At 40.9% G+C, this 16,013-nt stretch overlaps 1 protein-coding gene across 8 annotated transcripts in view; it reads left to right on the top strand.

Annotated features, from left to right (window-relative positions):
* The window catches only part of b4galnt1.L (beta-1,4-N-acetyl-galactosaminyl transferase 1 L homeolog), a 125,271-nt gene that overhangs the window by 89,377 nt on the left and 19,881 nt on the right, over nt 1–16,013 (top strand). For 6 of the 8 annotated variants that reach the window (XM_041580838.1, XM_041580836.1, XM_041580834.1 and 3 more), the window contains one exon: nt 14,578–14,781. In XM_041580838.1, coding sequence (XP_041436772.1) covers nt 14,579–14,781 — 203 coding nt within the window. In that variant the 5' untranslated portion in view covers nt 14,578. 8 annotated transcript variants of the gene reach the window in all.

The raw sequence follows: 16,013 nt of genomic DNA, 5'->3' as shown, positions 1-16,013 counted from the left end.
TTAATTTAGGAAGCCCTGACCACTATTTTTTTTAAACTGGGGGGGGGGGTGGGGGTGGCCACCAATGTTTTTTTATAACTTGTGGGGGCCTGGCCACCTATGGGGGTTCTTTACTTGTAGGGGCCCCTGGCCACTAATGGGGGTTTTCTTTAACTTGTAGGGGGCCTTCACCACCAGTTTTTTTTTTTAACTTGTATGGGAGCCCCAGAAAAATTTGTCATACGGGGTCCTGCAAATTCTGATGGTGGCCCTGGTTACACCTATAACATTTATCTCTGTTTGGCTCTTGGAATTCATTCAGTGGCTATATTTTAAGGCAGGGACTTCATTTAAACATAATATACTTAATATATTTTATAAAGTGATCCTAATATATTTTTATTTATCTAGCTGGTAAACTTTGGGCATCCTGCCTGGCAACTTGATGGTTTTCCTTCACATTTCTCTTAAACCCTTAGTTAATAAATACTACTTCAGGTATAGGATCTTTTATCTGGAATGCTTGGGATAAGGGGTCTTGCTATAATTTAAGTCTACTAAAAAATCATTTAAGCATTAATAAACCCAGTAGAATTGTTTCGCCACCAAAATGGGTTAATGCAGCTTAGTTACCAGCAATAACAAGGTACTGTTTTATTATTACTGTTTTATTATTATTTTTATTCATATTTAAAATAGACTCTATGGGAGCTGGCCTTCCCATAATTCAGAGCTTTCTAGATAATGGATTTCTGGATAAGGGATCCCATACCTGTACTAATAATCATAATATTAATAAAGTGTAGTTTAAATAATGAGCTATTTTAAAAAAAAAATTATGGTCAGTTATCTATTACACAGTACATGAATGCTTAATATATTATAATTGTAGCGTGTAGTTAATCATATAAGAGATTTTTCCCCCCAAGGCTTTTAAGATAGCAGAAAAATACACATTGTTCCCTTCAGGTTTGTACCTGCTAGATGCTTCTGAGTGTTATGCCATAACAGAAGGGGAGGGGAATGGGAGTCTAAAACTAAGAGAGGAGAGCGCGATGGGAAGGAGTAAGTTGTTCTTTAACTTAATATTAAATGGAATGTTGGAATCGGCTTCAGCCAGGGATAAACCTTTTATCTGCAAGAGGCGTAGGGTGTCCCATTCTTTCAGATCCATGTAAGTGAATGCTAGTTAACTTTTTTGTCATATTGCTGCGTTTATTATTGCTACAAGAATATGTGAAAACACTTATTAACTTTACAACAAATATTACCTGCAAGAAGGGCAAGTGAGAGTTATATATTAATTACATTTTTTCATCCACACACCCAGCTGCTTTCTGTGTACTGGTCTGCAGGGTTAACTGTTTAAGGATCCTCAGATGTTTATTTCATTTGCTTGTTGAATTCAACTCTTTTTTAATTACATACTGTTTGTTTGAAACCACCAGTCTTCTGTTTTTCGGGTTTATTTATTGTTATTATATATTGTGAGTAGGATGTTGCTTCAAGTGCCTTACTGAGATTGGTCCTGGGTCCTATCTTTTGTTTTTCAAGTTACATTAGAGGAAAATCTATGTACATAGAAATCTGTGTATTTCTGAAATATATTTCTTACCAACATCACACAGGGTAGAAATAATAGAAATGATCTTGGTCTGGCCTCCATTGAGAGAAAATATCTGTAACATTCCTTACCATGTATATGAGGGCTTGGTATAATGATTAAGCATTGCTCTGTAAAGGGTGGGATCAGTTAGCCTTTATCAGAATTCATTTACTGCATTGCTATGTGCTGAGATATTTGTCTAATCGAGAAGAGTGGAGGGGATAAGAGCTTTGTCTGAGACAGAATACACAAAACCAGTTGAGTCATGAGTCACAGTAACTGTGCTGTGTGCCTGGTACATTGAACCTTAGACTGTCCAACCGATGCCCATCCCTGCTGTTTTCTTATTCCTATTCCTATTCATCACCACTTTTATATACACATATAGCTATGTCTGTAGCCACTTTATGGCTCATTACTTTTCAATGTTGATCCCAAGAGCAGTCCATGTTGGTTTAAATGATAGATAAGACCCTGCAGTGAGTGTACAATATACACATATTCAGTGTTGGACTGGCCCGATGGGGCCCTAGGCCCTCTAGTTTCATTGGCCCATCACCACCCACATCACTCACTATTGTGCAGAGCCAGAAGGAGGTGAGCAGGTCCGCCAACCTCAAGGACAAACTGTCTGTACTTACTAGGGGCCTGTGGAGCAGCGGTGTGGGCTGTGCAACGGAGGCGGGGAAGAGCAGTGTATTGGAGGCGGAATGGTGCCGAATGCCGATTGGATATCTCTCCTTGGCTCTGGTGCTTGGCTACGTCTTCTCGATCCTCCTCCCCAGTGAATGGGCACCAGTAGAGGTGTAGCTCTGTAAAGCGTGCTTGAAGCAGCATGGGACAGATATCTAATCTAAAGAGCTGGCCTGGCAAAGTGTACGGTACTGCGAGATAGACAAAGATTTTTTTCCCCTCTACTTTAGTTAATGATCCAAAACTAAATGTAAAATTAGAATATTGTAAGGACAAACCCATACTGTTAGTTATAGTGTGACATAGGGTGTGGCAGGGGGCCAGAGGGGGGTTTTGCAGTATTGGCACAGGGGTGCGAGGGGGGCCCCTGAGGCAGCAGCCCTGGAAGGCCCCGGTCCAACCCCGCACATATCAACTGAGTAGTTTGCTGGGAGTGTCATATGCAGCAGGCATGAGTCACCTTGAATCCTACAGCAAGCAGGGTTTCTCAACAATACAATGGAAAATCCATAAGGAAAACAAAAATGTTAATTTCTTCGGTTCTTTAGATAATCTGGATTTTCTCACAGCATAAACCGTAACACCATTAGTCCTTTTTTATAGGTCAAAAAATATTTGGAAAACAATCTGTGTTAGACATGCTGTTTTTACGTAAACTGTAAAGTGTTTACTGTAAGCAGTGCCTTTTCACCTATATATACAGTGGACATTTTAGCCTACAACTGTTTCATCCTTCTTCATTTTCCTTTCACTATTGCTGGAAAATATAGGCTCTTTTAAATACCCCTTATTCTGAACTTTTAGAAGCTGGTTATAACTCAGGGCTGCCTTTTAAAAATGGGAAGAAAGTTACCTATTCACACATTTTGGAGGTTATTTACTAAACCTCAAGTTTTTTCTGGTTGAGGATTTTTGGACAAAAACTTGGATTTTTAGAGGAAAATAAAATTCTGATTTTTCTAGATTTATTATACTCTGAAGCTGCAGAAGTTGGAATCCTAAAATCTGACATCTTAAACCTGCCAAAGTCAATGTCAGCTGTCCCTTTTACAATTTGAAGATATTGTGTGCTGGGTTTCGTCCGATAATCTGAACAATTCGGGGTCAACCCGAAAAAAATCCATAGATTCAGGGCCCAACGATCAGATCAGAATGGAGGCCACACAGGTGGTCGGGTCGCAGGACTGCATCACCGAACAGACGGCTGCGATCTGACGGGATTTTTTACCCTGCCCGATTGACATTTGGCTGACTTTTGGCCAGATATCGATCGGGGAAGCCCGTTGGACTGCCCCACACATGGGCCAATAAGCTGCCTACTAGGTCTGTCAGCAGCTTTTATTGGCCCGTGTATGAGGGCCTTAAAAGAAACAGAACCGCATACAAATGCTCCCTAATGTCCAGTTATGTTTCCTGTGCCGACTGTTTGATTGTTCTTTCTCTGAAGGATCAGTAAGCCTTTATCTGAAAGGCTTATTTATTGTATTACTATGTGGTGAGATCTTTGTGTAATCAAGTAGAGTGTAAGGGAGAAGAGCTTTATCAGAAGTAGAATACACAAAGCCAGTTGAGTGAAATCTGAAACAGTGATGTGACGGAAAATAACACACAAGTGACGTCTGCACCCAACTCTTTAGGTGCAAGTGTGCTGTGCCTATTGATGCTGGGCATGGAGGGAACCCTGGTGTTACCTCCTAGCCAGGAACTATTGGTATTTGGTGGAATTGTCATGCTGTTTTACTGGTTGTGTATCTGATTGCTGTATGGGTTAGTTGCAAAGCATCTACCAAGGGAAGAACTGATTTTAGCAATTTTGCTTTCAATAACTCCATTCATTCTTTCTTCCTTTCCTGATGACTGGATAGGTGGGGTTTACTTTGCTGTTGGGAAATTCCTATTGCCTTTATTCTTATTACCTGCTGCATTGCCTGTCCCTTAAAGTAAATTATCCTTTCTGATGCCACGCAAATTATTTCACTGGTTTATTTGGGACAGATGCAGAGTCTACATTGAATGGATGGATAGTATGATGGCAATCACTATAGCTAATATTAGAGGGGAATTGTGGAAGCACTCAAGGCTAAATCAAAATATATTCAAATATAATGGAAGTGCTACTTACAATGCACTTCCCTGGGCCCCTGTCTCATAAATAATTCAGTATAAATGCAAGTGCATATGTTTACAAAACAGGGGTTTTTAGTTACCAAAGTTATGATCATAAAATTGAAAAGCCACCATACCACGTCAAGGTAAACCCCATATGGCGGTCCCTAACTTGCTTACTTTAAAAAGAGATACTTCTCTGCATAATAGCATTACCTGTGTTCAGTGTGTGTTGAGCATTGGTTTCAATCTGACTAGTAATCTACCTTCTACTGCAGTGCTCTGTATGTAGCTGCTGTGGGCACTGCTTCTGATCTCATCTGCTGACTGCTGTAATAACCCAATAGTCCTTGTTAGGACTGCTTTTATTTTCTTTTTTTTGTTTTTTTTACTTTGCTACTGTAAGAGCCCAGTGCTATTAGTCTAGCTGTGTTGGGGAGTGGGACTGGTGTGCTGCTCCTCCTAGTAGTTCACCACTACCAGCACCAACCAGAGTCAAAATTGTTACAAAGTATCTTATTTGCACCTGTTAGCTGTTCTGAGCTCTCTGCCAAAAGCTAATTAAGTTAGAAACTGTTTTTTTTCTGGCTGTTCAGTTCAGAGAAAAGAGGGACTTTCCAGTACAAAAGAGGGACAGGGGGTTGAGTGGTCAAAAGAGGGACAGTTGGGAGGTATGCAAGTGCCACCTAGCTGTGTGAGCTTTTTCACATTCTGTCTAAATAACAATAATAATTCCGTGTCCGTAAACATCACCTGAGTGATGTTTTTACAGCAGCAATAATATATTCCGTACCCACTACTGTATACGTTTCCCTTGCAGGCATTGTTTGCCCAGTCTTTAACCAAGTGCCACCTAGCTGTGTGAGCTTTTTCACATTCCGTGTCCAGAAACATCACCTGAGTGACGTAGTGTGATTTCTGCCCTTTACAGCACAAAACGCAGCGCTGTGTCAACAATGTATTTTTCAGATACATTTTTGCCCTTGATCCCCCTCTGGCATGCCACTGTCCAGGTCGTTGCACCCTTTAAACAACTTTAAAATCATTTTTCTGGCCAGAAATGTCTTTTCTAGCTTTTAAAATTCGCCTTCCCATTGAAGTCTATGGGGTTTGCGACGTTCGCGAACCGTTCGCATTTTTGACGCAAGTTCGCGAATATGTTCACGAACATTTTTTCCGCCGTTCGCTACATCCCTAATAATAAACCTTACAGAGTGTCTGTGGGCTAGAGGACCAGCTAAACCTTACAGAGTCCAACTAAATACACGCATAGAAAGCACCCAGATCATGAATTATGTTTAGTTATAATGAAACTTGCGTGGAAAAAAAATATGCATGCAAAGTGCCATCATCTGCCATAGGATAATAATCACTCAAGTCCATCACCCAACTTGTTAAACAGTTATAGTAAATAAATGCCAGAAATATTAAAATCCCAGCACATTTCAATGAGGGTGTCATATTCTACTGGGGTTTATTCATTCAAACCAGTCTAGCTATAGTGATTAGAGGGGAATTGTGGAAGCACTCAAGGCTAAATCAAAATATATTCAAATATAATGGAAGTGCTACTTACAATGCACTTCCCTGGGCCCCTGTCTCATAAATAATTCAGTATAAATGCAAGTGCATATGTTTACAAAACAGGGGTTTTTAGTTACCAAAGTTATGATCATAAAATTGAAAAGCCACCATACCACGTCAAGGTAAACCCCATATGGCGGTCCCTAACTTGCTTACTTTAAAAAGAGATACTTCTCTGCATAATAGCATTACCTGTGTTCAGTGTGTGTTGAGCATTGGTTTCAATTTGAAGGCTGAATCCTCCCCCGCCAGTGAAGGCTTTTAAGAGAGAGAGATTGCCCAAACCAACGCCCATATTTAAAAGCGTAGGACCACCATTAATTTTAAGGGGGGGGGGGGTATGGGGTGCTATTGAAAAACCACATAAAGCTATGCCACAGCTTCAGGCTTTTTAAAGTAAGCAAGTTAGGGACCGCCATATGGGGTTTACCTTGACGTGGTATGGTGGCTTTTCAATTTTATGATCATAACTTTGGTAACTAAAAACCCCTGTTTTGTAAACATATGCACTTGCATTTATACTGAATTATTTATGAGACAGGGGCCCAGGGAAGTGCATTGTAAGTAGCACTTCCATTATATTTGAATATATTTTGATTTAGCCTTGAGTGCTTCCACAATTCCCCTCTAATATTGTATATTGGCCTGAAGCTGTGGCATAGCTTTATGTGGTTTTTCAATAGCACCCCATACCCCCCCCCCTTAAAATTAATGGTGGTCCTACGCTTTTAAATATGGGCGTTGGTTTGGGCAATCTCTCTCTCTTAAAAGCCTTTACTGGCGGGGGAGGATTCAGCCTTCAAATTGAAACCAATGCTCAACACACACTGAACACAGGTAATGCTATTATGCAGAGAAGTATCTCTTTTTAAAGTAAGCAAGTTAGGGACCGCCATATGGGGTTTACCTTGACGTGGTATGGTGGCTTTTCAATTTTATGATCATAACTTTGGTAACTAAAAACCCCTGTTTTGTAAACATATGCACTTGCATTTATACTGAATTATTTATGAGACAGGGGCCCAGGGAAGTGCATTGTAAGTAGCACTTCCATTATATTTGAATATATTTTGATTTAGCCTTGAGTGCTTCCACAATTCCCCTCTAATCACTATAGCTAGACTGGTTTGAATGAATAAACCCCAGTAGAATATGACACCCTCATTGAAATGTGCTGGGATTTTAATATTTCTGGCATTTATTTACTATAACTGTTTAACAAGTTGGGTGATGGACTTGAGTGATTATTATCCTATGGCAGATGATGGCACTTTGCATGCATATTTTTTTTCCACGCAAGTTTCATTATAACTAAACATAATTCATGATCTGGGTGCTTTCTATGCGTGTATTTAGTTGGACTCTGTAAGGTTTAGCTGGTCCTCTAGCCCACAGACACTCTGTAAGGTTTATTATTAGGGATGTAGCGAACGGCGGAAAAAATGTTCGTGAACATATTCGCGAACTTGCGTCAAAAATGCGAACGGTTCGCGAACGTCGCAAACCCCATAGACTTCAATGGGAAGGCGAATTTTAAAAGCTAGAAAAGACATTTCTGGCCAGAAAAATGATTTTAAAGTTGTTTAAAGGGTGCAACGACCTGGACAGTGGCATGCCAGAGGGGGATCAAGGGCAAAAATGTATCTGAAAAATACATTGTTGACACAGCGCTGCGTTTTGTGCTGTAAAGGGCAGAAATCACACTACGTCACTCAGGTGATGTTTCTGGACACGGAATGTGAAAAAGCTCACACAGCTAGGTGGCACTTGGTTAAAGACTGGGCAAACAATGCCTGCAAGGGAAACGTATACAGTAGTGGGTACGGAATATATTATTGCTGCTGTAAAAACATCACTCAGGTGATGTTTACGGACACGGAATTATTATTGTTATTTAGACAGAATGTGAAAAAGCTCACACAGCTAGGTGGCACTTGCATACCTCCCAACTGTCCCTCTTTTGACCACTCAACCCCCTGTCCCTCTTTTGTACTGGAAAGTCCCTCTTTTCTCTGAACTGAACAGCCAGAAAAAAAACAGTTTCTAACTTAATTAGCTTTTGGCAGAGAGCTCAGAACAGCTAACAGGTGCAAATAAGATACTTTGTAACAATTTTGACTCTGGTTGGTGCTGGTAGTGGTGAACTACTAGGAGGAGCAGCACACCAGTCCCACTCCCCAACACAGCTAGACTAATAGCACTGGGCTCTTACAGTAGCAAAGTAAAAAAAACAAAAAAAAGAAAATAAAAGCAGTCCTAACAAGGACTATTGGGTTATTACAGCAGTCAGCAGATGAGATCAGAAGCAGTGCCCACAGCAGCTACATACAGAGCACTGCAGTAGAAGGTAGATTACTAGTCAGCAAAGCTACCTAACCTAAACTCACTGTCCCTCAAATCCCTGCAGAGTTCTGTCCCTACAATACAGAGCAGTATCAAGTAGATTACTAGCCAGCAAACTTACTATCAACTGTCCCTCAAATCACTCAACAGCTCTCTCCCTACACTAGCTCTTCCAAGCACACACAGGCAGAATGAAAAAACGCTGCAGGGCTTCAGTTTATATATGGAAGGGGAGTGGTCCAGGGGGTGTGGGGGTGGTCCAGGAGGGAGAGCTTCCTGATTGGCTGCCATGTATCTGCTGCTCTGGGGTGAGAGGGCAAAAATAAGCGCCAGCTAAGGCGAACCCAAATTGGCGAACGTCGCGCGACGTTCGCGAACATTCGGCGGACGCGAACTGTCGATGTTCGCGCGAATTAGTTCGCGGGCGAACAGTCCGCGACATCCCTATTTATTATTCATATTCCTGTTTCCCTCTTCCTGTCTAAGCTGAGAGCAAGTGTGGAGCAGGCTAGTTACCTGCCATGTTCTAATAAATGTACCAAAAGTCCATGGGGCAGATTCACTAAAGGACCAATTGGCTAACTAACAGGTGCAGGTGCCAATATAGCGAAAGAGACCTTCGCTTTCGTTCGTTAGCACTCTATCGCCAGGCGACTTTTCGATCTGGCGAAATCTTCTGTCACTTACATCATATCCTGTGTGACGAAATGCAAAAAAGTTACAAAAACGCTGGTGACTTTTTTAAAGTGGGATTGCCTGCAAAAGTCCTAACCAGGCCCGGATTTGTAGAAAGGCCACCAAGGCCCGGCCCTAGGGCGGCAGGATTTTAGGGGGCGGCATGCTGTCCAACCACACCTACATTGTTTCAGAAATACTAAGGATGTGCAGGAGATACAATCATTTTATAAATTTACTCTGTGCCAATCCCCATTGCTTCAGTCCTGATGACAATTTGTGTGAATAAAAGTGAGGGTACGGGGCGACGAATGGCAGCGGGCCTAGGGGTTTGTGCTTTGTAAATTCATCCCTGGTCCTAACAAACTTTTTCTGGGGACCGGTCTTTCCAGACAATTCCTAACAAATGGAACATTCATTTTACAGTGGGCACATGTGTAGGGCATTATATTAACTCTCTCTTTTTTATTAAGGTTCCCTGGATATTTGTAATAAAAAGTGGTAACTTCAAGCATTTGCACCAACATTTAAAATAAAGACCTCCATACAACTTTAAATTACCCGCCTTTTGCAAATTGACCTTAGCGCAAGATCATTAACGAATTTTCGCTAGGCACAAACGAACGCTAGCGCATCTTTGCTATGAAATGCTCGCACTGCCGAAGTAACGTTAGCGAAAAGTCGCCAATGTTTGGCGCCCAGGGCGCAACTTAGCATATTAGTGAATTAGCTTAGTGAACTTGCACCTGGTGAAGTGGTGCGATGTGTGCGAAGTGGTCACTGGTGACAATTTGCCCTTTAGTGAATCTGCCCATGTGGTTGTCTGACTGCTTCACCTAAAGTTTACCACAGCGTAAAAACCTGCTAACAGCAACTAGAACATTTAGAGCTGTGTCCATAAATAAAGGTCCTGTTTGCATTCTGGAATGTGGCAAATATCCATCTGTAATGCAATACACAGTCCATGCAGTGCAAGAGAAAGCTGGTTGGTCAGTCATAGTTAGAGATGTCGCGAACTGTTCGCCGGCGAACTTGTTCGCGCGAACATCGGGTGTTCGCGCTCGCCGGAAGTTCGCGAACGTCGCGCGACGTTCGCCATTTTGGGTTCGCCATTGTTGGCGCTTTTTTTTGCCCTCTCACCCCAGACCAGCAGGTACATGGCAGCCAATCAGGAAGCTCTCCCCTGGACCACTCCCCTTCCCTATAAAAACCGAAGCCCTGCAGCGTTTTTTCACTCTGCCTGTGTGTGCTGAAGAGATAGTGTAGGGAGAGAGCTGCTGCCTGTTAGTGATTTCAGGGACAGTTGAAAGTTTGCTGGCTAGTAATCGTTTTGATACTGCTCTGTTATTGGAGGGACAGAAGTCTGCAGGGGTTTGAGGGACATTTAAGCTTAGGTAGCTTTGCTGGCTAGTAATCTACCTTCTACTGCAGTGCTCTGTATGTAGCTGCAGTGGGCAGCTGTCCTGCTTCTGATCTCATCTGCTGACTGCTGCAATAACAGTAGTCCTTGTAAGGACTGCTTTTATTTATTTTTTTGTTGTTTTACTACTACTACTACTACTACTACTATAAGAGCCCAGTGCTATTAGTCTAGCAGTGTTGGGGAGTGGGACTGGTGTGCTAATCTGCTGCTCCTAGTAGTTCAGCAGCACCAACTTTAATTTTTTTTTTTAATATTCATTTTTTTTTTATTTTACTTTTTTTTATTTTACTACCGCTGTAGTAGTGTATAAGTTGACCTTTTAGGCATTATTTGCCCTGTAGGCATTATTTGCACACTGTTTTCTTCAACCCGCCATCGAGCTGTGTGACCTTGTTCACATTCTGTCTAAATATCCATAATATTACCGTCTCCAGAAAAAACACCGGAGTCACTTTTTTCAAGCAGCCATAATATATTTTACGTAATCCGTATCCACCGCTGTAGTAGTGTATACGTTGGCCTTGTAGGCATTATTTGCACACTGTTTTCTTCAACCCGCCATCGAGCTGTGTGACCTTGTTCCCATTCTGTCTAAATATCCATAATATTACCGTCTCCAGAAAAAACACCGGAGTCACTTTTTCAAGCAGCATTCATATATTTTACGTAATCCGTATCCACCGCTGTAGTAGTGTATACGTTGGCCTTGTAGGCATTATTTGCACACTGTTTTCTTCAACCCGCCATCGAGCTGTGTGACCTTGTTCCCATTCTGTCTAAATATCCATAATATTACCGTCTCCAGAAAAAACACCGGAGTCACTTTTTTCAAGCAGCCATAATATATTTTACGTAATCCGTATCCACCGCTGTAGTAGTGTATACGTTGACCTTGTAGGCATTGTTTGCCCAGTTTTTTTGGCCACAGCCACTGAAGCACAGAGGCCAGAAAAAATATGCCATATAAATGCTGAAAATAGTCATTTTTTGCCATACGTTGACTCAACGTATATGGCAAAAAATGACTATTTTCAGCATTTATGTGGCATATTTTTTCTGGCAACTGTGCTTCAGTGGCTGCAACCAAAAAAACTGGGCAAACAATGTCTACAAGGTCAACGTATGGCGAAAAATTACTATTTTCAGCATTTATATGGCATATTTTTTCTGGCAACTGTGCTTCAGTGGCTGCGTCCAAAAAAACTGGGCAAACAATGTCTACAAGGTCAACGTATGGCGAAAAATGACTATTTTCAGCATTTATATGGCATATTTTTTCTGGCAACTGTGCTTCAGTGGCTGCGTCCAAAAAAACTGGGCAAACAATGCCTACAAGGTCAACGTATGGCAGTTGTTTAAAGAGAACAGTAGATTACTAGCCAGCAAAGCTACCTAAGCTAAAATGTCCCTCAAATCCCTGCAGACTTCTGTCCCTCCAATACAGAGCAGTATCAAGCAGATTACTAGCCAGCAAACTTACTATCATCTGTCCCTGAAATCACTAACAGCTCTCCCCCTACACTATCTCTTCCAAGCACACACAGGCAGATTTTTCAGATACATTTTTGCCCTTGATCCCCCTCTGGCATGCCACTGTCCAGGTCGTTGCACCCTTTAAACAACTTTAAAATCATTTTTCTGGCCAGAAATGTCTTTTCTAGATGTTAAAGTTCGCCTTCCCATTGAAGTCTATGGGGTTCGCGAACCGTTCGCGAACCGCACGCGTTTTTGCGCAAGTTCGCGAATATGTTCGCGAACTTTTTTTCCGACGTTCGCTACATCCCTAGTCATAGTCCTGTAATAGCAAGTGCATATGTCAAGTGATTTATACACCGAAAATAAGTATTAGACAACACAATACAGCCATTTTGTTTCATCCACTTTTTCCACCAAGGGGCCCCACTGATGTTGTAATCTACCTGGGCCACTGTGAAACCTGTCCTGCAAAAAAAAATTTTAAAAAGTTTAAATGTTAATAATATAATTAGGAGGAAAAAAAGTTTTATTGAGACAAACATTCTGAAATGCATTCTTTATCTGAAATTTTCCCTTTAATAATACTATTTAGAAACTTGTGATACTTTCATAGAACTTTAAGGAGCATTTATTTCATAACACTTTCATCACCTCTTTCTCAATTCCCGAGTGTTCACATAATTTGCATGACTTTATACATTCCGTCTGTAATAATAAAGGTGTTTGAACAAATCTTAAAAGAACCAAATCTTGTTCTAACACGCTTAAATGCTCTTATTGCTATTTGTGTGTGTGTCATTGCTCATTCTTCTCCTCACAAAGGCAGGGTGGAACAATGATCCCATTTTAACATTTTTACAGTTTTGATCCAGTTTCCCAGAGGATCCATACACTTTGAAAAACCCTCAGCATGCTATTATAGCTAACAAAGTGTAGCATAAGGCTAAGGCCACACTAGGCGATAGCGCCGCGATGTGACTCTTCGTCGCGACTTTTAAGCAATCGCTGGGGAAACTTTTGCGCTGGCGTCTATGGGGAATCGCGTAAAATCGCCAGTGTAAAAACACACGCGGCGATCTTTTCTCTACTGTCGCTCGAAATTGCCTCGCTAGGCGATTTCGAGCGACAATAGAAAAAAGATCGCCGCGTGTGTTTTTACGCTGGCTATTTTACGCGATTCCCCATAGACGCCAGCGCAAAAGTTTCCCCAGCGATTGCGGCTTAAAAGTCGCCGCGAAAAGTCGCCGCGAGTCAAATCGCGGCGCTATCGCCTAGTGTGGCCTTAGCCTAAGGGTATACAGTCTACATTCTCTCTTACGTGTACTCTTTTAGGATGGTGGCACATGTAGCTGCTGGGGGAGATTAGTCGCCCAGCGACAAATCACCTCTTCTTCAGGCAATTTACATTCTAGCTGGCGGAAAGGGATTTAGGGGAGATTAGTCGCCTGAAGAAGAGGCGATTTGTCGCTGGTCGACTAATCTCCCCTAGTAGCCCTGTGTCAGATACCTCTATATTTAATAAATGGCACCAATTTATCCAGGTGCAGTAACCTATAGCAACCAAAAGGATGTCTTGCTTTTAAACAGGTGACCAGTAAATGCAATCTGCTGATTGGTTGCTATGGGTTACTGGGCAAAAAGAGGCAGATTTATTTTCTAATTAAAGAAATTTCCAGGATCATGATTTTTTTCTCAAATTGCTAACATATGTATGATAAACCTCAAATCTGAATAGTTCTTATCACGATTCACGGAAAGCAATATCCATTCACGTGAATGAAAATCGAAATATTACATTCATTTTTACAAATTCTAAATTCTAAAAAATATACAGTTAAAAAACGTTTAAAAGTCAAAAAAACTGTAATAACTTAGGCGAATGTTGGAAATACAACTCCTATTGACATCTAAAGATGCTCATCAGATTTCAGCTACCGAATTTTTACTTTTAAACTTCCGAGTTTTTTCAACCGATCCATCTCAAACTTTCCAGTTGAAATTGAATTTTACTGAATTTGATCACTTTATTTTTTTGCCACATTTGTCTTGAATTGTAATAAGTAAGACCATTGGTGTCTTTTATTACATAACCCCAATAGTGTCATATATAAGTATTTGTCATTGCATTACACACCTCTTAAAATAGTAGTTATGTACCTTTAAAAGACAAAAGATACCTTTTGTACTAATTCACTAAATATTTCCACTGAAAAACTCAGTAAATTGACCTATTCTATCAATATATTTAGAAAATGCTCATTCATTTATATTTAAACTGGGTCCCTTCAGGTTGGAGCATACTTTTCACAGTGTGTGCAACAGCCCAGTTTCCCAAAGTGCTCCTAACCAAAAGGATTTTTCAGCTACTGTAGCAATAGGGTGATTTAGAAAAAAAAAAGTTTAATCTCTGAAATATGGGGTTCTAATATCCCTTTAACCTTCAGGAGCTTGCATGCTTATGCTTTACACACTCCTTTTGTAGCTGGGAATGCTTTTATCTACAGTGAAGAAACAACTCGACAGAAACATATAATTATCTGGGCAGTAATAAGCTGTAGAAATTTGTTTGTCTAATCACTAGCATTTTGTAAAGTTACGGTGGCTGTATGCCATTCATTAGAATACTTAGTCAGGTGGCTTTTCTTAATCATACATAAATACACTAATATTCTAAAATTGTTTGTTCCTTCAGCATGCGCCTTCCTAGAAAACTGTGTGTAACCCTGGGGGTGACTGTGCCCCTGTCCCTTTTCTGCATTCACATCTTTACCAAGCCTGCCAGTGTGGTGAATGTCTGGAACAGGGAAGCACCCAAGGATCTGCTGGACCCCAGTGTTTTTCAGCCGTCTGAGAAACTGGCTCATATACCTTTCAAGTGGAAAGAAGATGTACTGCAGTATGTATCGCTAACATTTCTTAATGCAATTTTCTATTTTTTTATTAAATATCTTTTAAAGGTGAACTAAATACACAGAGGAAATTGTTCTTAAAATATAGCATTGCCATTAGATACATATAAAACTGCTCCCCTGAGGCTTGTCCCCTTCATGTGACATCATGGGTTGTGTGGATATCATTTAGACACACTAGAGAGTGCACAAGGTGCTAGTGAATTGTCTGCTTATGGCTGGTGTTAAGGTGGCCATACACTATAAGATCCGCTCGTTCGGCAAGGTCGCCAAACGAGCAGATCTTAACCCGATATGCCCACTAACAGCTGGGCGATATCGGGTGAATCCGAAAGATCAGATTACAATGCTATGAATGGGCACCGATGGGTCGCAGGACCTCATCAACTAGCCGATGCGGTCCTGGATCGTAGAAAAAAAAAATCAAACTTGACCTGATTTTTGGCCTGATATCGATCGGGAGGACCTGTCGGGAGCCCCCACACATAGGCAGCAGATAAGGACCGATATCGGCAGCTTTAATCTGCCCGTGTATGGCCACCTACTGTATATGTACAGGTCTCACATGCACGTGACAGCTCTGCACTCTGTATTTTGCTGGGACTACAAATCCCAGTGGTTTAAAAGCTTTGTAAATATTTCCTGAGGGCTCAAGTGTATTTGCCAATAGGATACATAAATAAGGTCCAGGTTAAATATTAATATCTGTTGAATTAATAATATTTGTTCATCTGGTCATGTAACACCAGATAAGATTAGCAGATCCTAGATCTTAAGGTATAACCAACGTTTAGATTATTATATATATATATCTATAATACACAAAAGCCGTGAATATCTTGTAAATTATATCCTTATAAACGGTGAGTAGTGATGTCATCAGTTATAAACGGTGAGTAGTGATGTCATTTCTGTCACATGACTCACTAAAATTTGTGTATTATAATAAATAAAGTACCCCCAGTTGTAAAATATGAGGATATTATAAATTACCTCGGAGTTCCATGACCTGTATAAAAACACTCGGCCTTCGGCCTCGTGTTTTTATATGGTCATGAAACTCCTCGGTAACTTATAATATCCTTATATTTTACAAGAGGGGGTACTTTATTCACTATATATAGAGCAAAAGTTTCTCAAATCTGGAAGCATGCATATAATTCTGATGTCTCTGTAAAGTGTCCCTCAATGTCAGTTTTTCTTCTGCTGATCTGTGAGG

Source organism: Xenopus laevis, chromosome 2L, assembly GCF_017654675.1.
Source record: "Xenopus laevis strain J_2021 chromosome 2L, Xenopus_laevis_v10.1, whole genome shotgun sequence".
Lineage (NCBI taxonomy): Eukaryota > Metazoa > Chordata > Amphibia > Anura > Pipidae > Xenopus > Xenopus laevis.
This window is presented reverse-complemented; position numbering and strand designations above follow the sequence as displayed.